The following is a 24,224-nucleotide window of genomic DNA, read 5'->3' as shown; positions in this document are numbered from 1 at the left end:
GTTCTTTGTTTCTTGTGTTTATCCTATATTCTCAGTCACTTCGAGTTAGACATTATTTCAAGTATTTTTTGCCTACATGCATGCATCTAAACAATCCTAAACACACAGATATATCCAGAATGCATCTTCCTAATTTTTGGGGTTACAATGATCTAGTAGCGACACAGAATCCTCAGAGTCCTATTTTCAATCTACTTACCTAATGAGTGAAACAGTTGAGTCATTTTTGGATGGTCCCAACAAGTACTCTGAGTCTGGTGGCTAGATAGAGAATGCACAGAAATGAACATTAAATATAGAAGCTTACACTAGAAAACTCTGCAAACATTTCTTACCAGAAGTATAATGTATCAATATACTAGGATCAATGGCAAACAACTCAGAAGTGAAATCAGGAAGCACTTTTATTTTAATTTTTAAAAAATAGACAAAATCTCACAAACTCTCTCCTAAAAGAATGTGGGTGCTTTTTATTTCCCAATTCATTCAAATGACATGGACCTCACTGGCTGGGCCAGTAACTATTGCCTTAGTTACCCAGAGGGTAGTTAAGAGTCAACCACTTTGCTGTGTGTCTGGAGTCACATGTAGGCCAGACCAGGTAAAGATGTAGATTTCCTTCCTGAAAGGTCAGTGAACCAGTCTGACAATCGATAATGGTTTCATGGCCATCATCAATTCTCAATTCCACAATTTTATTGAATTCAAATTCCACCATCTGCCATAGTGGGTTGCAACAAAGAGGACTGAGGAAGACAAGAGTGGTGGATGTGATCTATATGGACTTCAGTAAGGCATTCAACAAGGGTCCTTATGGAAGACTGGTTAGCAAAGTTATATCTCATGGAATACAGGGAGAACTAGCCATTTGGATCCAGAACTAACTCGAAGGTAGAGGACAGAGGATGGTGGTGGAGAGTTGCCTTTCAGATTGGAGGCCTGTGACCAGTGATGTGCCACAAAGATTGGTGTTGGGTCCAATACTTTTCATCATTTATATGAATGATTTGGATATGAACATATGAGGGATAGTTAGTAAGTTTGTAGATGAAACCAAAATTGGAGATGTAGTAGACAGCGAAGAAGGTTACCTCAGAGTATAATAGGATCTAGATCAGATGGGCCAAAGGGCTGAGGAGTGGCAGATAGAGGTTAATTTAGATAAATGTGAGGTGCTGCATTTTGCAAAGGCAAATCAGAGCAGGCCTTATACACTTAATGGTAAGGTCGTAGGGAGTTTTACTGAACAAAGAGACCTTGGTGTGCAGGTTCATATTTCCTTGAAACTGGAGTCACAGGTAGATAAGATAGTGAAGGCGGTGTTTTCTTTATTGGTCAGAGCATTGAGTATAGGTGTTGGGAGGTTATGCTGCAGCTGTAACCTACATTTGGAATATTGTGTGCAATCCTGGTCTCCCTCCTATCGGAAGGATGTTGTGAAACTTGAAAGGGTTCAGAAAAGATTTACAAGAATGTTGTCAGGATTGGAGGTTTTAAGCTATAGGGAAAGGCTGAAAAGGCTGAGGCCATTTTCCCTGGAGCGTGGGATCTGTGCAGAATTTCCTCAAGATCCCTCTGCTCCTCTAAGCTACCTAGTGTCCTGCTATTCATTAAATAGGCCCTCATCTATTGTTTATACTAAAGTGTATTACATTAAACTTATCAAAGTTAAATGTCATCTGCCACTGTTCTGCGCATCTCGCCAAAATAGAACATAGAACAGTACAACACATTACAGGCCCTTCGGCCCTTGATGTTGTGCCGACCTTTTATCCTAGTCTAAGATCAGACTAAACTACATACCCTTCATTGTATGATCTTCCATGTGCCTATCCAAGAGACGCTTAAATGTCCCTAATGTATTTGACTCTGTACCACTGCTGGCAGTGTATTCCACACACCCACCACACGCTGTGTAAAGAACCAACCTCTGACATTTCCCCAAAACCTTCCTCCAATCACCTTAAAATTATGCCCCCTCGTGATAGCCATTTCCATCCTGGGAAAAAGTCATTGGCTATCCTCTCTATCAATGCCTCTCATCATCTTGTATACCTCTATTAAGTCATCTCTCATCCTTCTTCGCTCCAATGAGAAAAGCCCTAGCTCCCTCAACCTTTCTTTGTAAGACATGCCCTCCAGTCCAGGCAGCATCCTGATAAAACTCCTCTGCACCCTCTCTAAAGCTTCCACAACTTTCCTTTAATGAGATCACCAGAACTAAATACAATATTCCAAGTGAGGTCTAACCAGGGTTCTATTGCGCTCTTAAACTCAATCCTCCAGCTAATGAAAGACAACGCACCATACGCTTTCTTAACAACCCTCTCAACATGGGTGGCAACTTTGAGGGATCTATGTACATGGACCCCAAGTCCCTCTGTTCCTCCACACTGCCAAGAATCCTGCCTTTAACCCTGTAATCTGCATTCAAATTCGACTTTCCACAACGTATCATTTCACAATTTTCCAGGTTGAACTCTATCTGCCACTTATCAGTCCAGTTCTGCATCCTGTCAACATTCCCATTGCAACCGACAACAGTCTTCCATGCTATCCATAAGTCCACCAACCTTCATATCGCAAACTTATGAATCCATCTTTCCACTTCCTCATCCAATTAATTTATAAAAATCACAACGAGCAGAGGTCCCAGAACTGATCCCTGTGGAATACACTAGTCACCAAGCTCCAGGCTGAATAATTTCCATATACTACCACCCTCTGTCTTCTATGGGTCAGCCAGTTCTGTATCCAGACAGCCAGATTTCCCTGTATCCCGTCTCTCCTTACTTTCTGAATGAGCCTACCGTGGGGAACCATATCAAATGACTGCTAAGCTTCATGTACACCACATCCACTGCTCTACCTTCATCAACATGTTGTGTCACATCCTCAAAGAATTCAATAACGTTTGTGACGCATGACCTGCCCCTCACAAAGCCATACTGACTATCTCTAATCAAGCGATGGTTCTCCGAGAAATCATAAATCCTGTCTCTCAAAAGCCTTTCCAATAATTTGCCCACCACAGACCCAAGACTAATTAGTTTGTAGTTCCCGGGATTCCGCCCTTTCCGCCACCTACAAACAGACCCCACCACAAGATATATTTCCCTCCCCACCCATATCTGCATTTCGGAGAGACTATTCCCTCTGCAACGCTCTTTTTAAGGCTATACCTACCCACCATCCACTCCCGGCACCTTCCCCTGCCATCGCAAGAAGTCCAAACTTGTGCCACACCTCCCACCTCACCTCTGTCCAAACCCCAAAGGATCCTTCCACATCCGACAGAAATTTACTTGTACTTCCACACAGCATCCTCCGTCATTTCCACCAATTACAAACAGACTCCACCACCACAGATATATTTCCCTCCCCACTCTTACCTGCATTTTGAAGAGACCATGCCTTCCGCAACTCCCTTGTTAGGTCCATGGCACCCCGCCAACCCAACCTCCACTCCCAGCACCTTCCCCAGCCACCGCAAGAGCAGCTAAACCTGTGCCCACACCTCCCCCCCTCACCTCCATTCAAGGTGTCAAAGGATCCTTCCACATCCAATAGAAATTTACCTGTACTTCCACACACGTCTTCTGCTGTGTCCGTTGCACCCGATGTGGTCTTCTTTACATTGGGGAGACAGGATGCCAACTTGTGGATCATTTCAGAGAACATCTCCGGGATACCTGCTCTAACCAACCTCACTGTCTCGTGGCAGAACACTTCAACTCCTCCTCCTACTCTGCCAAGGACATGCAAGTCCTGGGCCTCCTCCATCGCTATACCCCAATCACACATACCTGGAAGAAGAACACCTTATCTTCCGCCTTGGGACTCTCGAACCACATGGGAGCAATGTGTATTTCACTCATTTCTTCAGTTCCCCTCCCCCCATCTTATCCCAGTCCCAAACTTCCAACTCAGCACTGCCCCCTTGACCTGTCCATCTTCCTTCTCACCTATCAGCTCCACCCTCTTTTCCGATCTATCACCATTACCCCCACCTTCATCTACCTATCGCATTCCCAGCTACCTTCCCCTCCCAGCCACACACTTCTCCCATTTATCCCACAGCCCACTTGGCCCGCAACCCTCATTCCTGATGAAGGCCTTATGCCCGAAACATCGATTCTCCTGCTCCTTGAATGTTGCCTGACCGGCTGCACCTTTCCAGCACTACAATTTTCGAATCTTATCTCCAGCATCTGTGATCCTCACTTTCTCCTGGTTCCCAGGATTATTCCTATTTCCTTTCTTGAACAATGGAATATTATTTGCCACCCTCAAATCATTTAACACTACTCCAGTGGTCAGTGAAGACGCAAAGATCATCCCCAAAGGTGTAGCAATCTCTTCCCTCGTTTCTGTAGTAACCTTGGCTATAATCCATCCGACCCAGTGACTTACCTATTCTCATGGTCTTAAAAATTTTTGGCACATTCTCCTTCTTGGCATCAACCTGTTCGAGTATATTAATCTGTTTCATGCTGCCCTCACAAACATCAAGGTCCCTCCCAGTAGTGAATTCTGAAGCAAAGTATTTATTAAGGACCTCTCCCACCTCCTCCAACTCCAGGCACAAGTTCCCTCCTCTATCCCTGATCGGCCCTACCCTCACTCTGGCCATCCTCTTGCTCCTCACATAAGTGTAGAATGCATTAGGATTTTCCTTAATCCGACCCGCCAAGGCTTTTTCACACTCCCTTCTAGTTCTCCTAAGTCTATTCTTCAGTTCCTTCCTGGCTACTTTGTATCCATCTTGAGCCCTGTCTGATCCTTACCTCCTCAACCTTAAGCAAGCTTCCTACTTCCTCTTCCTTCTCTCCAAATCTCTCGTCATCCAAGGTTCCTTCACCCTAGCATCTCTTCCTTGCCTCAGTAGGACAAACCTATCCAGCACTATCAGCACGTGTTCCCTAAACAACCCCCACATTTCTGTCATGCATTTCCCTGAGAATATCTGTTCCCAGTTTAGGTGCCCCCGTTCCTGCCTAATAGCATGGTAATTCGCCCTCTGCCAATTAAATACTTTCCCATACCATCTGCTCCTATACCGCTCAAAGAGTATAGCAAAGGTCAGGGAGTTGTGATCACTATCACTGAAATGCTCTCCCATCGAGAGATCTGGCACCTGAATGCTTTGTTGCCAAGCACCAAATCCAGTATGGTCTCTCCCCTCGTTGGCCTATTTATGTATTGAGTCAGGAACTCTTCTTGGACACACCTGACAAAAACTACTCCATTCAAACTATTTTAAGCGAGGAGGTTCCAATCCATATTAGGGAAATTAAAGTCACCTATGACTACAACCCTGTTACTTCTGCACCTTTCCAAAATCTGCCTCCCAATCTGCTTCTCTGTGTCTCTGTTGCTATTTGGGGGTCTATTGAAAACTCCCAATAAAATGACTGCTCCTTTCCTTTTTCTGACTTCCACCGATACTGACTCTGTGGACAAACCATCTTCGATGACCTCCCTTTTCTGTAGCTGTGATAATATCCCTGACGAGCAATGCCACTTGCCCCACCTCTTTTATTTCCCCTTCTATTCCTTTTGAAACATCTGAACCCTTGAACATCTAGCAACCATTCCTGCCCCTCTGATATCCAAGTCTCTGCAATGGTCACATCATATTTCAAGTACTGGACAAGATGTTTCCACTAGTAGGAGAGACTAAGACATGAGTGCAAAGCCCAGAGTCGAAGAGACAATCCTTTAGAAATAAGGCAAGGAAGAATTTCTTCAGTTACAGGATGGTGAATCTGTGGAACTTATTGCTGCAGGAAGTCAAGTCACTAAGTGTCTTTAAGACAGAGAGAGAGATAGGTTCTTGATTAGTAAGAGGATCAAGGGTGATGGAGACAGGCAGGAAAATGGGGTTGAGAAACATAACAGCCATGATCAAATGGCCCTAATTCTGCTCCTATATCTGGGCTCTTTTGAAGAAAAAACTCAGAAAATAAAAAAAAATGAAACCTATTTGGCAGAGTGCAGTTAATTATCTGCTTTAAGATGGTCAGAACTGAAAAGACATCAGCAGTGTATCTAAGACAGGCTTCCAGATGGTCACTGCAGTGACTCTGTCCATCATCTACAAGGCATAAGTCAGGAACACAATGGAACACTCTCCACTTGCCTGGGCGAGTACAGCTCCAACAATACAAGAAGGTCAACACAATATATTTGGAGTCAGGAAGTTTCAACAAAACCTTTTGGATGAAATTTTGTGATAATCATGGATCAAAACCCCTACTTGGACAAGCCAGATTTGGCAGCGGGCTCTAATATAAAGTGCTTAAAATTACAAGTTAGAACATCATCCAGGAGGGCAAATAGCAAATGCAGATACATTGAGCTGCCTCCCATTAGCAGATACACTACCAGTGGTACTCCTAATGGAAGAGTCTGTAATGGTATTAAATTTTCTGGACACACTCCCAGTCAGAGCTGACAATATCAGCCTGGTGATGATGGGTGAAACTAAAGGGCCATCACAAAAAGAATTGAAACTTTTATGGACCTGGAAATACCAGCACACTGCAGAGGACGCCATGTTGTTATAGGCAGCAAGAGTGATTGTCCCGAGCAAATGTCCCCACCAAATACCAGCTGAATTTCACCCAGGCCATCCAGAGGGCTCTAAAAAGAATATGTTGATGAGAAGTTATGTCTGGTGGCCAGGCCTGGATTGGTGGAGCAGTACCCAGAGTGCCAACAGGGACAAAAATCACCACCTGCAGCTCCCTCACATCTGTCATTTATTCAGGTCCTTTCATGGGTTCAATGTTCTTAGTCTTTGTAGACACCCACTCAAAGTGGCTGAACATGCAGAGCTTCCATTTGCCAAACATTGGTATGGCAACAGAAAAACTTTGTGCTTCCTTTCAATACATCGAGTCCTGGTTAAAGATAATGGACCATTGCTTACAAACAGAGAATTTGGACATTTCCTAGAGTTGAATGGGATTTGACAAAAGAGGACAGCTCCATACCATACATCATCTAATGGCCTGCCAGAAACAGGAGTCCAAACTTTGAAGGACGGCTTGTACAGTCTTGCCTTGCTAGATACCAAGCTGTCACAGTTCTTATCTGATTATAGGGCCACCCCACCAATAGCACTGGTAGAGTTGCTAATGTGTAGAAGACTCTGCACCAGTTAAGTCTGATCAGCGGTGTTGTTGGGGGGCTGGGTGGTGGGGTTCCAAAAGGTTGCTGGAACCCGTGGGTTCACTGTCTCCGCTAAGTGTTGATGAGTCCTTTGAATCAGAGATGGACATGATTGACATAGCTGCTTCAATGCCTTTGCTGTTGGAAGAGGAGAATAAAATTTAACTGAGGCACTTTTGCTCAAGAGGCGACCTCCTATGCATTGCACGTCACCTGTATCAAAGTTAGAGAAGCCTGACCTTATGCTAAAATGGCCCAGGAAGCTTATCAAGAGAAAGGACCAGTCGATGTCCTCAAACTCAGAGGGGAAGGGATATAGTGATTGTAAAGAGGTCAGTCTCATAAAATACAAAATCCTGGATTGGACCAGATGAACAGCCCCAATCAAGGAGCTATGGCTGACAGACAAAAACGGGAGTGTCAGAGGTATTAATTCTTGAATCTGACTCTGAATGAGGCAATACTAAAGTCAAGGATTGCTCATGTGTAAATAAAGAGTGACTTGGTGACAGGATACCAGCCTCTACGGAGTTACTTCACAGCTCACCATCATTTACACATGCTTGTGTTTCCACATGCTTTCGTTAATCATTTCTCACTTCTTAAGTTTCTTTTATGGAACAGTCCAACAAGGAGAAATTTCTTCAGGATACTTTCATTAACTCAAAAGCTGGTGTTAAAAAAAAGAACACTATTATTCTGAGCCAAAAGGAAGCTATATACTTCAAGAGATGACACTTTTGGCACACCAGCCTTCATTGGTCAGAATATTGAGTATAGGAATTGGAATGTCATGTTGCAACTATACAGAACATTGATGAGGCCACAAATGTAGAAATTGATGGAAACGCACAACGGATCTGGAAGCATCTGTGGAGAAAAAACAGAGTTAACATTTCGGGTCAAAACTGACCCTTCCTCAGAGCAGAGGTTTCGCTCCACAAATGCTGCCAGGCCTGTTGAGATTTTTCAGTGCCCATTTTTTGACTCTTATTTACAGCATTTGCAGCTCTTTCAGTTTTTATTGGTGAGGCCATTTCTAGAATACTGCATACAATTCCGGTCATACTCCTCTCAGGTTATTGTTAAAACTTGAAAGGATGCAGAAAAGACCTACAAGGATGTTGCTGGGACTGGAGGGTTTGAGTCATAGGGAGACACTGAATTGGCTGAGACTTTTTTCCTTGGAGTGTCAGAGACTGAGGGGTGACATTATAGAGTTTTATAAAATCATGAAGGGCAAGGACAGGGTAAATAGCCAAAGTATTTTTCCTTGGATATGGGACATCCAAAAACTAGAGAGTATAGGTTTAAGCTAAGAGGGGAAAGAGTTTAAAAGAACCTCCAAGGTCTACTTTATCACAGAGAGGGTAGTGTATGTATAAAACGAACTGCCAGAGAAATTGCTGGAGATGGGTACAATTATAACATTCAAAAGACATCTGGAAGGGTACATGAAATGGAAGAATTGACAATGATATGGACCAAATGCTGACAAATGGGATTAGCTCAGATTGGGCTGTCTGGTCAATGTGGCTGAATTGGATGAATGGGTCTGTTTTCTATGCTTCAAGACTCTATAACACAGCCTCATGTCTGAGACATTTCAGTCTCTCCATGTAGAATAAACAATCAGGTTTTTAAGTCATGACAGCTTTCAAACTTACTCTTGAAAACAGATGATAGACAAAATTATGTAAACTCATTCTTAATTTGTCGATATATCTTTCTTAGGTCAAACAAATATTCCACATTTATAATTTGAGAGTTTGTCATCTTTTTCAAACTTTCATGGTTTTAATAAGTTCCAAGTACTCTGATCCATAGTTCACTAATCCCCTCAACCTTTCCAATTATAACTGCATTGTTAGATTACTGTGCAAAACATATTTACATCTGAGCTCTTTAAATTTTATAGGATTGAGCAAAAATCCCCCTGTTCTGAAATACTGGACAAAGTTTTGGATTTTCTAGATTAACTTTTAAAAGTAAAAAAACAGCTGGTCTATGGGAAAATACACAGTCACAGAGATAGCTGTCTAAAAGCCTTGTTCAACTCGAAAATCCAATTCGCACCTCAACACTAACAGAACAATCATAAGAAAATGAGGATGGCAGGTGCTGGTGATCAGAGTCAAAAGGTGTGGTGCTGAAACAGCACCGCTGGTCAGGCAGCATCCGAGGAGCAGGAGAGTTGACTTTTTGAGCATAAACTCTTCACCAGGATGGTGAGTTTATGCTCTAAATGTTGACTCTCTTGCTCCTCAGATGCTGCCTGACTGGCTGTGCTTTTACAGCACCACATTTTTTTGACTCTAACAGAATACTCAACCAGGCCCAACACTATCTCAACCCAGACTGACTAGAGCTTCGGCAGATATCAGATATTCAACTTCAACCAATATTCAGGCACAGTAATACTAGACATTCCATTTAATCAAAATTCATTCTCACCTACTCTAAAATATCAGGAAGCCAACTGACCTCAGAAGGCAACACTAGTAACACAATGGCAAGCGCAGGTTTGGTGCAAAGATAGTGGGCCTGCAATTAGTACAACTGCAGGCTATGATCTGACCTGAGAGAGCTGTCCTCGTAGCTACCACCAGGAGTGGAATCCCACATAGCTACTGCCCCAAGAGCGATCCTCACAGCCATCTCCAGAATGGGGATCACAGTGTAATTCTGCGCAAGAACTATCTGCACAGCTATGTCCGAGAGAGGGATCCCAATGGCAATCCTGCAACCTACTGACACAGGCTAGTTACATACCAGGGGAACGAATGGCGACTGACCACAACCAGCAGACCTGAGCATCGACAACCTCTGAAAACTACCTACCCGACCGACACCACAATGCCTCAGGCACATCCTGAGGTGAAAACCAACTCACTAAAACCACCAGAAAACAAAAAGAACCAAGTACTCACCCTATAAATCCAAAACATGTCCTACCGCATCAGCAGACTCAACCCAGGCTGAAGACCTACACCGTCCGAAGTCTTCAGTGAGGCACTGGGTACAGCAAGCAGGTACATCTATCTGTACTTCCAATTGCGAATCGCCCCTAGTGGTGAGCTTAATTCCTGAGACCCCAAAGTTTCCAACCTAGCTAGCCGGGAAGGGGAGGTGAGTGGTACAATGCAGGGAAGCTCACGGGAAGGAAGCCTAATAACCGTTCCTATGATAAAAAACTGCTGTTTTGTTCTACTAGTGTTTAATCCATATTCAATTTAACAGTGTATCTAATGACTGTCGCCTGTATAATTGTGTTGATTTCATTGTTTTATTGCATTTGCCTTTTATTTCTTGTATTATACTTACCTTTTTGTAGTTAAATAAATGCAGAGAATCTTTTGCCCTGAAACACCTGTCTACTGCTTCTGCATTTTACAGTCCTGAAATAAGTCCAGTGTCAGAACTAGGGATCTGGAGCGATTTGAACCACCTAAAAAACGGCAAATTACTAGTCGTAAACCAGAAACCCTCCAGTTTCAAAATATTCCTGCAAAATCTGAGAATGAAGAAGAAGCCTTTTCATGGAAATTGCGGTGGTACATATTATTTCTCCTTTGACTTCCAGTCACTATTAGATACCAAGTTATTGTTACACAAGGGAAAGTCAGAAAATTCACAAGACAAGATTAACAACTGGGCAACAAATGGCAAACTTAACTTACCATTACCAATTATATACAATCAGTCCCTCCTGGAATTTTAAATTTTACCATTACTACATTCAAAAATATATGTGCACAGTATTACTCTGTATTCCTAAATACATTAATAGTTTGAAATGAACAGATAATAATCTCTTTCAAAATGGCAAGTAGTTAAGAGCTAATATAGCAAGAGTGCTGCTGCTGATTGCTGAATCAGTATGAAGGGGGCACAGACTCAGGATTTTATTTTAAATTCACTCATGGAAGCCAGCATTTATTACTTGTCCCTGGCTGTGCTTGAGAAGGTAGTGGTGAGTTGCATTCTTGAATCACTGCAATCCACTTGCTGTAGATTGATCAACAATGCATTAAGGAGGGACTTCCAGGATTTTGACCTAGCGACACGGAAGGACTGACAACATATCTCAAAGTCAGGATGGTGAGTGGTTTGGAGGGGAGCGAGCAAGGTGCTGGTGTTTCCATATATTTGCTGCCTGTATTCTTTTTGATGGAAGGGGTCATTGGTTTGGAAGGTGCTATCTAAGGATCTTTGGTGAATTTCTACAGTGTAACTGGTAGATAGTACACCCTGCTGCTACTGTGCATCAGTGGTGAAGGGATTGGATGCTTCTGAATGTGGTGTCAATCAAGCAGGCTGCTCTCTCTTGGATGGCATCAAGCATCTTGAGTGTTGTTGGAGCTGCACCCATCCAGGCAAGTGAGGAATATTCTATTACATTCTTGACTTGTGCCTTGTTGACAGTGGACAGGTTTGTGAGTCAGGAGGTGAGTTACCCAGTCTCCACTATTCTCTGGGGGATAGAATGCCACAGATTCATTGTGTGATTTTTAAGCTTTACTTCTTCCACAGTTCTAGATTTCATACTGAAATGCTTTTATCAATCATCACAAAAGAAGATATCTATTCATTCCTGTGAGCTGTGCTCAGAAATTTGACTCCATTTTGCACTGTAATTATATGGGCAGAGTCATCTTTGCTTCTTACAATTCTTGCTCCACTCCCATGCTGGGTTTGTGCATGTGCTCTAATCACAATAAACACAGCCTTCTTCTTATCAGTGTTTTAAATGGAACAGCCTACATTTTAAACCGTGTCACCTAGCTTTTCAAAATGAAGAAAACTCAAGGTTAGTGTATGTTGTGAAATTCTGAAAAGTGTAATTTTTGTTAATGGCTTCTTCTTCCAGTTTCAGGACCCAAATCTGCCACAAATTAGGGGCATGCATTTCCTTTGAACATCCCCCCCTCACCTTAAATGCATGCCCCTAATATTCAACACTGGGAAAAAGGTTCTAACTGTCAACCCTATCTATGCATCACATAATTTTATAGATTTCCATCAAGTCTCCCCTCATCCTCTGGTGCTCCAGAGGAAACAGCCCAAGTTTTTCTAGCATCTCTTGATAGTTAATCCCCTTCCATCCAGGTAGCATCCTGTTAAATATCTTCTGCATCCTCTCCAAAGCCTCCACATCCTTTCTGTAATGTGACAACCAGAATTCAATGCAATACTCCAAGTGTGCCCTATCCAAAGTCTCATAAAGCTGCAACATGACATCGTGACTCTTATACTCAAGTCCCTGACCAATAAAGCGTAGCATGCCACATGTCTTCTTTACCATCCTATCTACTTATGTGGCCACTTTCAAGGAGCTATGGACATGAACCCCATGATCCCTCTGTACATCAATGCTGATAAGGTTCCGGTCATTAACTGTATACTTTTCCTTGACATTTTACCTCCCAAAGTGCAGCATCTCACACTTACCCATATTCAATTCTATCTGCCACTTCTCCACCCATATCTGCAACTGATCTGTATCTCACTGTATTCTTTGACAAACTTCTATACTATTCACAACTCCACCAATCATTGCATTGTTTTCAAACTTACTAACCCACCCACCTACATTTTCATCCAAGTCATTTATATATATCACAAACAGCAGCGGTCTCAGTACAGATCTCTGTGGAACACCACTAGTCATGGACCACCAGCTAGAAAAACACCCTTCCACGACTACCTCTGCCTTCTACGGAAAGCCAATTCTGAATCTACGCAGCCAAGTCACTGTGAATCTCATGTATCTTAATCTTCTGAATGAGCCTACCATGACGAAAGCCTGACTAAAACAATGTAGACAACAACCATTGCCCTACCCTCATCAATCATCTTTGTAACCTCTGTGAAAAATTCAAGTTAGGAAGACATGATTTGCCGGTGAAAGCAATGCTGACTGCCTCTATTTAGGCCATGCTTTTCCAAATGTGTGTAAATCCTATCCCTAAGAATTCTCTCCAATAGCTTGCCAACCAATGATGTGAGACTCACCGGTCTATATTTTCCTGATTATCCCCATTTCCCTTCTTGAACAGAGGTAAACTATTACCTACTCGCTAGTCCTCCAGGACCTTTCCTGAGGCTAGCAAGGATACAAATATCTTAGTCAAGGCCCTAGCAATCTCCTCTCTTGTCCCTCTCAATACAAGATACCCAATACCACTTGTTTCTTGATCTCAAAATGCCCTAATATCCTAGCATGCTCCACACTAATCTCACGAGCCTCCATATCCTTCTTCTGGCTGAATACCAATGTGAAGCACTCATTTGGGATCCTGTACCCATTCTCTGTATCAAGCACAAGTTCTCTCCTTGATCCTTTAGTGGTACTACCGTCTCCCTAGTTATCCTCTTGTTTTTACTGTATATATAGAATGCCTTGAGATTTTCTTTAACTCTACATACTAAGGTCCTTTCATAGCCCGTTCTTGCTCTCTTAATTCCCGGCTTGTGCACTCTTAATTCCTGCCTTGAGTTCTTTTCTGCATTTTTTATATTCCTCACAGGCCATGTCCGATTTTAGCTTCCTAGAACTTACATATGAAATTCACAACCTCCCTTGTTATCCGAAGCTCTCTTACCTTATCATCTTTGTCTCCTTACTGGAATACACCAGTTTTGAACTCTGATAGTTTTGAACTCTACTAATCAGATTGTAATTCTGAGTTATACAATCAGAATTGTATAACTCTGATTATACAATTCACACATCTCAAATGTGGACTTGCTCGATAACAGCTCCACCCAATTAACACTTCCTAGCTTCTGCCTAATACTTAGGTAAATTGCCCATCCACAATTTAGTACCCTCCTGCAAGGTCCTGACATATCCTTATTCACAACCATCTTACATCTTAAGGAGTTGTGATCACTGTGCTTAAGAATTTTCTAATATTTCAAAACTTCATTCCAAAATAAAGTAAAATCATCCTCATTGCACAATATGAATACAAAAAAGTAGAAATTGACGGCGTCTGTCCTTGAACCCTACCCCTCCAACCGCAACAAGGATAGAACTCCCGGTCCTCACCTTTAACCCCACTAATCTCCGGACACAGGGCATCATCCTCCAACATTTCTATCACCTACAGTCAGACTCCACACCAGAGATATATTTCCCTCCACACCCCTATCTGCATTCCACAGAGAGCATTCCCTCCACGACTCCCTTGTTAGGTCATGCAACTTCACTTCACCCCCCCCCCCCCCCTCCCCCCACCCAACCCACACTCCACTCCTGACACCTTCCCTTGCCACTGTCCCCACACCTCATCTCTCACCTCTGTCCAAAGCCTCAATGGATCCTTCGACATCCGGTAGATATTTTCCTGTACCTCCAAACAGCTAATCTACTGTGTCCATTGCTCTTAATGTTGTCTCCTCTACATTGGGGAGACAGAATGCCAACTTGCGCAATGTTTTAAGAGAACATCCCTGGGACACACCAAACAACTCCACCACCCCGTGGCCTAACACTTCAACTCCCCCTCCCACTCTGCCAAGGAATTGCAAGTCCTGGGCCTCTTCCATCGCAAAACCCTTACCACTCGACTCCTGGAGGAAGAATGCCTCATCGACCGCCTTGGGACCCTCCAACCACATGGCATCAATATTGATTTCACCAGTTTCCTCATTTCCCCTTGCCCCATCTGATCCCAGATTCAACCCTCCAACTTGGCACCGCCCTCTTGAACTGTCCCATCTATCCATTCCACTCTCTGCTCTGACCTAACACCATTACCCTTGACCTGCATCTACCTATCGCTTTCCCAGCTACCTTCTTCCAGCCCCAACCCCTCACTGCACCCCCCCCCCCCTTCTATTTATCTCTCAGCTCCCTTCCCCAACCCCACATTCCTGATGAAGGGCTTATACCCAAAATATCAATTCTCTGGATGCATTAATATAAGAAAACTTACTTGATGTAATATGGCACTTTATTGTTGTGTGATACAGCTCTCTGCCAAGGCAACTGAACGGAGGCTAAAGAAATGAAAATAGAGGATTATAACTAAAAAATGCCAAGTGTATACAAAGGGCACCCGGCTGTTATTATAATGCACATCTTAACTGCCTGAGGACACAACTTAATTTTTATACTGAATGTAAACAGCAAAAAAAGTGTAGAATTTTGCTGAGGTCATAAATTTATTAATAATCCAGTAGCACAACTAACAGAACTTCACTCGAATTGTAGACTGCATGGTTTGCTTTTACATTTACATTCACGCACACACTTAAAATCTTCATGATTTGGAAGTGCCAGTGTTGGACTGGGGTGTAAAAAGTTAAAAATAAGCACTAGCTTTCGGAGCGCTGCTCCTTCATCAGGTGGTTGTAGAATATAGGATCTTAAAATCCTCAAATATTCTTCAATATTACTATACAAAATTAAAATACACCAAAATGGAGGCGCTATATTTTTGCAAGTGTGACTTACTAGAAAGAAAGTGTTGTGATGAAGGACCAAAATCCCGGTATGCCTCTTGTAATTGCTTGATCCGATCCTCAACAGCAACCTAAAATTAAAAAAAGGAGCCAGAATTGGTGCATTCCCTTTACAACTACAGTAGCAAAGGAAGTTGTATCTCTTTGATCTCAATGAATAAATTGTTGTTAATATTGACAGAATCATAAAATGGTTGTGACACAGGGTAATGAAGGCTGATTTGAAGAAAGGGGAAACAAGTTGCTATTAAAAAGGAAGAGGTGTTTGAGTCTTAAAAAGTATGAAGGGAGATAAGTCCCTGGGTTCTGATGACATTTATCTCAGAATATTGTGGGAGGTAAGAGAACAAATTGCTGGAGCATTGACAGACATCTCTGTATTCTCTTTGGCCACAGTTGAGGTCCCAGGACTGGAGAACAGCCAATGTTGTCCTATTGTTTAAGAAGGATAGCAGGGATAATCCAGGAAATTACCGGCCTATGAGCCTCACATTGGTGGTAGGGAAATTACTGGAAAAGATTCTCAGAGACAAGATTTACATGTATTCAGAAGCAAATGGACTAATTAACAGACAGGTTAATTAGTCCTTGTATGGGGAAGGTCATGCCTCACTAACTTGATTGGGTTTTTTTGAGGAGGCATCGAAGATGATTGCCGAGGGAAACGTGGTTGACATTGTCCACATGGACTTCAGTAAAGCCTTTCACAAGGTCCCTCATTGCAGACTGGTTCAAAATGTGAAGTCACATCGTATCGGGATGAGCTGGCAAGATGGATACAGAACTGGCTTAGTCATGGGAGACAGAAGACAACAGTGGAAGGTTGTTTTTTGGAATGGTGGGTTGTGACTAGTGGTGTTCCATTGGGATCAATGCTAAGACCTCTGCTGTTCATGGTTTACGTAAATGATGTGGAAGAAAACATGACTGGTCTAATTAGTAAGCTTTGGACAATACAAAGATTGGTGGAGTTGCGGATAGTGAGGAGGATGGTCAGAGGATATAGCAGGATATAGATTAGTTGGAAACCATGGGCGGAAAAATGGCAGATGGACCTTAATTGGAACAAGCATGAGGTCATGCACTTTGGAAAGTCAATTATAGGTGGAAATTATATAATTAATGGCAGAACTCTTAGGAGTATTGATATAAAGAGTAATCTGGGTGTACAGAAGGTAGCAGTACAGTTAGATAAGTTTGTGGGCGGCACGGTGGCACAGTGGTTAGCACTGCTGCCTCACAGCGCCAGAGACCCGGGTTCAATTCCCGACTCAGGCGACTGACTGTGTGGAGTTTGCACGCTCTCCCCGTGTCTGCCTGGGTTTCCTCCGGGTGCTCCGGTTTCCTCCCACAGTCCAAAGATGTGCAGGTCAGGTGAACTGGCCATGCTAAATTGACCGTAGTGTTAGGTAAGGGGTAAATGTAGGGATATGGGTGGGTTGCACTTCAGTGGGTCGGTGCGGACTTGTTGGGCTGAAGGGCCTGTTTCCACACTGTAATGTAATCTAAAAAAATTAGTAAAAAAGGCTTATGGCATGTTTGCCATCACTGGAAGGGGCTTTGAGAATAAGGATAGGCAAGTTATGCGTTCTAGAACTTTAGTTAGGCCATGCTTGAAAAATTGCATACAGTTCTGGTCACCACACGACCAGAGGGTACAGAAAAGATTGACCAGGATGTTGTCTGGTATGGGGGACTTTTAGCTATGAAGAGAGGTTGGATAGACTGGGTTTATTTTCACTGGAACCCAGGAGGTTGAAGGGTGACCGTCTAGAAGTTTATAAGATTGCAAGTGAATGGATACAGTGGAAATTTAGATTTTTTTCCCTCAGGATGGAGGGGTCAATTACCAAGGACACAGGTGGGGGTCAGGGAGTTGGGGGGGGTGGGAAGCGGAGGAGTAGTTTGAAAGAGATGTGCAAGGCAAGTTCTTCACACAGAGTGGTGAATGCCTGGAACGTGATGCTAGAGGTGGTGGTAGTGGAACAGACAAAAGAGCTGCATTCAAGAAACACCTGGACCAATACATTGAATAGACCGATACGGATTCTGTAAGTGAAGATGGTTTTAGTATGGAAGGGCAAAATGTGTCGGCGCAGGCTTGGAGGGTCAGTGGGTGTGTTCCTGTGCTGTACTGTTCTTTGTTCTCAGTTTAGATTCTGGTACCTATCTGCCTTTATGTCTCCCAGACCAATATCCCCAGAAATGAAGCACTGGACATGCAAGACCTGCTGCAATGGGTGAGCCACATTGTTCACATGGTGGACACAATATTCCTCAAATAAGTGCTCTACTCCAAGTTCCACAATGGTAAGCAATCTCTAGCAGGGTATAGGAAACACCACTAGGACATCCTGAAAGCCTCCCTAAACAAATGCATCACCTTCACTGACATGAGAAAATTGCTTGCCCTAGAATATACAAACTGGAGAAGAAGCATCTGTGAAGATACCAAACACTTCAAAAGTTGAGTAGAGCACATGGAGGCAAAGCACAAGCTTCAGAAAGAATGCACAAAATCCAGAGTTTCCAATCCACCTGCCTCATGATCTGCGGCAGAATCTGCAACTCCATGACTGAAGTGCTCAGCTCCCCCACTAACAATAGCATACAAAATAAGATATATGTACTTGTGGCGCAGATTGAAATTGCAGTATGATGTGGTGGGCGTCATGGAGATGTGGCTGCAAAGGGATCAGGACTTGGAGCTAAATATCCAAGAGTATCCATCCTATTGAGAAGACAGGCAGGCGGGCAGAGGGGGTGGGATTGCCTTGGTAGTAAAAAATGAAATTAAATAAGTATCAATAAACGATGTAGGGTCAGATGATGTAGAATCTGTGAATGTCGAGTTGAGGAACCACAAAGGGAAAAAAATACCATAAGGGGAGTTATCTAGAGGCCTCCAAAAAGTGGTCAGAACTTGGGGCATAAGATACACTGGGAGATAGAAAAAGTGTATAAAAAGGCAAGTTTAGTGATCATGGGAGCTTACAATATGCAGTTGGACTGGGAAAATCAGTTTGGTAGTGGATTGCAAGAAAAGGAATTTGTGAAATGTCTATGAGATGGCCTTCTGGTGGAGCCCACTAGGTAACAGGCAATACTGGATTTAGTGTTGTGCAATGAGGCAGACGCGATCAGTGAGCTTAAGGTGAAGGACTCCTGAGGAGGCAGTGATCATAATATGGTAGAATGTACTCTGCAAATTGAGAGGAAGAAAACAGAAGCACATGTAACAGCATTACAGTTGAGTAAAGGCAACTGCAGAGCATGAGGGAGAAGCTGACCAGAATTGACTAGGAAAGGAGTCTAGCAGGAAAGACAGGGGTACAGCAATAGCAAAGGTTTCTTGGAGAGGGTGCTGGAAAAACTGAAAGGTCTGAAAATGGATAAATCACCTGGACCAGATGGGCTACACCCAAGAGTTCTGAAGGAGATAGCTGAAGAGATATACTGGAAGCTTTAGTAGTGATCTTTCAGGTATCACTGGAGTCAGGGAGGGTCCCAGAGGACTGGAAGATCATTAAAGCATCCATTTCCCTCTTTTGAGATGCCTCAAAAGAGGTCATGCCTCACAAATCTTATTGAGTTATTTGAGGAGGTGACAAGACAGATTGAGCAGTGGATGTGGTGTATATGGACTTCAGCAAGGCATTTGATAAGGTTCCTTATGGTAGGCTAATTCATAAAGTCAGGAAATAAAGGATACAGGAAGATTTGGCTATCTGGATTGAGAATTGGTTGGCTGACAGAAGGCAGAGAGTGGTTGTAGATGGAAAGTATTCTTACTGGAGGTCAGTGTTGAGTTGGCTCCCGCAGGGCTATGTTCTTGGGCCTCTGCTCTTTGTAGTTTTCATAAATGACTTGGATGAGGAGGTTGAGGGGTGCGTTAGTATATTTGCAGATGACACAAAGGTTGGAGGTGCCATTGATAGTATCGAGGGCTAATGCAGGCTGTAGTGCGACATAGATAGGATGCAGAGCTGGGCTGAGAAATGGCAGATGGAGTTCAATCTGGATAAATGCGAAGTGATGCATTTTGGAAGTTTAAACCCGAATGCTGAATATAGGATTAAACACAAGATTCTTGGCAATGTGGAGAAACCAAGGGATCTGGGTGTGCCAGTACATAGATCCCTCAAAGCTGCCACCCAAGTTGATAGGGTTGTTTCGAAAGCATATGGTGGTTTAGCTTTCAGTAACAAGGGGATCGAGTTTAAGAGCCCCGAGGTTTTGCTACAGCTCTACAAGTCCCTGGTGAGACCACACTTGGAATATTGTGTCGAGATCTGCTCGCCCTACTATAGGAAAGATACAGAGGGTGCATAGAAGGTTAACCAGGATGCTGCCTGGACTAGAGGACTTGCTTTATGAAGAAAGGTTGAATAAGCTCGGACTTTTCTCTCTGAAGCGAAGGAGTAAGAGAAGAGACCTGATCGAGGTATACAAGATAATGAGAGGAATAGATAGAGTCAATAGCCAGAGACTTTTCCCCAGGACAGGATTGACTGGTACGAGGGGTCATAGTTTTAAGATATTTGGAGAAAGGTGTAGAGGAGACGTCAGAGGTAGGTTCTTTACACAGAGAGTTGTGAATGCATGGAATGCATTGCCAGTGGTGGTGATGGAAGCAGAGTCACTGGGGACATTTAAGCAACTGCTGGACATGCACATAGATAGCAGTGAGTTGAGGGGTGCGTAGGTAAAGTTATTATACTTTACATTAGGAGTAAGCCCGGCACAACATCATAGGCCTAAGGGCCTGTGCTGTGCTGTACTTTTCTATGTTCTATGTTCTAAAAGATGGGAAATTATAGGCCAATTAGCCTGACTACAGTCATTGGTAAGATTTTGGAGTCCATTGTGAAGGATGAGGTTTCTCAATACTTGAAAGTGCATGGTAAAATAGGGAAAAGTCAGCATGGTTTCATCAAGGGGAGGTCATGCCTGAAAATCTGTTAGAATTCTTTGAGGAGATAATGAGTAGGTTAGACCAAGGAGAGTCAATCAAGGCCAAAAGGCCTTTTATAAGTTGCCACACAGGAGGCTGCTGAGTAAGATGGTGTTAGAGGCAAGGTACTAGCATGGGCAGAAGATTGGCAGAGAATGGGCATAAAAGGGTCCTTCTCAGGATGGCAGCTGGTGACAAGTGGTGTTCCGCAAGGCTCAGTGTTGGGACAACTTTTCAATTTATACATGAATGATGTAGATGAAGGAACTGAGGGCATTCTGGCTATGTTTGCAGATGATACAAAAATAAATAGAGAGACTGGTAGTATTGATGAGGCTGGAGGCTGCAGAAAGATTTAGACAGGTTAGGAGAGTGGGCAAAGACGTGGAAGACGAAATACCACGTGGGAAAGTGTTAGGTCATGCACTTTGGTAGGAAGACTAGAGACGTGGACTATTTTCTACACAGGGATAAAATTCAGAAATCTGAAGTAGAAAGTTGGGAGTCCTAGTCCAGGTTTCTCTGAAGGTTAGCTTGCAGATTGAGTCAGTAAATTAGATTCAAAGAAATTAGATTCCCAGAGTGTGAAAACAGGCCCTTCGGCCAAACAAGTCCACACCGACCCTCTGAAGAGAAACCCACCCAGAGCCATTCCCCTCTGACTAAAGCACCTAACACTAGAATGGCCAATTCACCAGACCTGCACATCTTTGGACTGTGGGAGAAACCAGAGCACCCAGAGGAAACCCACGCAGACATGGGGAGAATGTGCAAACTCCACACAGACAATAACCCAAGGCTGGAGTTGAACCTGGGTCCCTGGCGCTATGAGGCAGCAGTGCTAACCACTGAGCCACTGTGCCACCAGTAGTTAGTAAGGCAAATACAACTTTGTCATTTATCTCAAAAGGTCTAGAATATAAAAGCAAGGATGTACTTCTGAGGCCTTCCAAGGCTCTGGTCAGACCACATTAAGAGTATTGTGAGCAATTTTGGGGCCCATACCCCGAAGGAAGGATGGATGTATTGGCACTGGAGAATCACGAGAATGATTCTAGGAATGAAAGACTTAACATATGAAGATTCGTTTGAGGATTCTGGGTCTATACTTGATGGTGTTCAGAAGGATGAGGGGGGAATCTGATTGCGGCATACAGAATACTGAATGGCCTGGACAGAGTAGATGTTGGGAAGATGTTTCCATTGCCAGGAGAGACAAGGGCCTGAGGGCACAACCTTAGAGTAAAGGGAAGACTCTTTAGAACGGAGATAAGGAGAAACCTCTTTAGCCATAGAGTGGTGAATCTGTAGAATTCATTGCTACAAAACTGTGTGGAGGCCATGTCATTGAGTATACTTAAAACAGAGATAGATAAATTCTTGATTGCCAAGGGGTCAAAGGTTATGGGAGAAAGCAGGAAAATGGGGTTGAGAAACCTAACAGCCATAACTGAATGGCAGAGCAGACTTGATGGGCCGAACAGCCTAATTTCTGTACCTATGTTTTATGGTCTAATATCAAATATCCAAGCAACAGAATTGTTCGGGACCCTGAAACAAATTGTGACCACAAAAGTGACTTCCCATGCCTCCACGCTTGAATGCAACAGCAACATTCAGGATGTTCCAGAGGCACAGAGCCAAAAGGCGACCTGCAGTAGGACAAGCAGCACAGTGATGTGAGGGACTACAAGCAACAATGATGAGTGCTGAACATGAACCATCTGAAAAGAAACCAGAAATATACAACTTTCCCACAGAATGGGAAAATAAATTTCTGTTCATAACCACAAACATTAAGAGCATTTGCCTTGTATATCACTGAAGTATATTGATAAGTTAAAAGGGGAGGTTGCAACGAAAGGGTTCCAAAGGTGCATAGACATTTCAAGGATAGCTTTCCCTTGAAGGACATGCTTCAGATAAAAATATTGATGAGCTGAAGGCCGCATGAAAGCTTAACAATCATTTTTCCAAAGCTGCAGCAAAAGCATCATTTCATATTTGCCATCTTCAGACAAAACACAAATCATTCACAGATCGTGCAGTAATTAAAGAAGCAATGACTGCAGTTGCAGCTTCTTTATTCAGAGAATTTAAGAACAATAAGAAATAAGAACAGCAATCCAGTATGTCTCTTGGTACATCCACAGATGAAAGACGAATAGAATCTTTATCCAAATATGCCTTTCAGCAAGTACAGCAGGATGTGAAGGACTGTGAATGCTTCCCAATGAAATTTGATAAACACACTGACATTGCTAACACAGCCGAGCTAATTGTTTTTGTGTGCATGGTCATCAAGGACACAACTACTGAAAGGGATCTTCTCAACTTTTGACACATAGAACAAGGGCTGAGGATATCTACAGTTAATTCAAAGCATATGTGCTTCAGGAAAAACATTCCTACCAAGAAGGTAGAACATTACAGCGTAGTACAGACCTTTCGGATATTGATGTTGCTCCAACTTGTGAAACCAACCTGAAGCCCATCTATTCTATACGATTCCATTATCATCCATATGTTTATTCAATGACCATTTACATCCCCTTAAAGTTGGTGAGTTTACTACCGTTGCAGGCAGGGTGTCCCCACACACTTACTACTCTCTGAGTGAAGAAACTACCTCTGACATCTGTCCGATGTCTATCACCCCTCAATTTAAAGCTATCTCCCCTTGTGTGATTTGGAGATGCCGGTGTTGGACTGGGGTGTACAAAGTTAAAAATCACACAACACCAGGTTATAGTCCAACAGGTTTAATTGGAAGCACACCAGCTTTCGGAGCAACGCTCCTTCATCAGGTGATTGTGGAGGGCTCGATCGTAACACAGAATTTATAGCAAAAATTTGCAGTGTGATGTAACTGAAATTATACCCTTCACCATCCGAGGGAAAAGTGTGAAAAGTTAACACACTTAACAACTCTATCAACCTGGGTGGCAGCTTTCAAAAATCTATACGTATGTACACCGAGATCTCTCTGCTCATCCACACTGCCAAGAATCTTACCATGAGCCCAGTATTCTGTATTCCTGTTACTCCTTCCAAAGTGAATCACCTCACGTTTCCACATTAAACTCCATTTGCAACCTCTCACCCCAGCTCTGCAGTTTATCTATGTCCCTCTGCAACCTGCAACATCCTTCTGCACTGCCCACAATTCCACTGACCTCAGTGTCATCTGCAAATTTACTAACCCATCCTTCTGCGCCCTCATCCAGATCATGTTGACTATCCCAAATCAGTCCTTGCCTTTCCAAATACATGTACATCCTGCCCCTCAGGATTCCCTCCAACAACCTGCCCACCACCGACATCAGGCTCACTGGTCTATAGTTCCCTGGCTTGTCCTTACCACCTTTCTTAAACAGTGGCCAACCTCCAGTCTTCCGGCACCTCACCTGTGACTATTGATGATACAAATATCTCACTAAGAGGCCCAGCAATCACTTCCCTAGAGCCCCACAAAGTTCTAGTGTACATCTGATCAGGTCCTGGGATTTATCTTCCTTTGTGTGTTTCAAGACATCCAATACTTCCTCCTCTGTAATATGGATATTTTTCAAGATGTCACCATCTATTTCCCTACATTCTATATCTCCCTATTCCATAGTAA

General features: G+C 43.2%; 1 protein-coding gene across 18 annotated transcripts in view; it reads right to left on the bottom strand.

The window, feature by feature from the left end:
* The window catches only part of LOC140483389 (utrophin-like), a 737,248-nt gene that overhangs the window by 132,564 nt on the left and 580,460 nt on the right, over window positions 1-24,224 (bottom strand). For all 18 annotated transcript variants that reach the window (XM_072581625.1, XM_072581633.1, XM_072581634.1 and 15 more), the window contains 3 exons: window positions 15,641-15,719; window positions 15,120-15,183; window positions 200-261 (listed from right to left, as the gene is read on the bottom strand). In XM_072581625.1, coding sequence (XP_072437726.1) covers window positions 200-261; window positions 15,120-15,183; window positions 15,641-15,719 — 205 coding nt within the window. The remainder of the gene's footprint in view (window positions 1-199; window positions 262-15,119; window positions 15,184-15,640; window positions 15,720-24,224) is intronic.

Source organism: Chiloscyllium punctatum, chromosome 11 (assembly GCF_047496795.1).
Source record: "Chiloscyllium punctatum isolate Juve2018m chromosome 11, sChiPun1.3, whole genome shotgun sequence".
Taxonomy (NCBI): domain Eukaryota; kingdom Metazoa; phylum Chordata; class Chondrichthyes; order Orectolobiformes; family Hemiscylliidae; genus Chiloscyllium; species Chiloscyllium punctatum.
The sequence above is the reverse complement of the archived record's forward strand: the minus strand, read 5'-3'. Positions and strand labels throughout refer to the sequence as shown.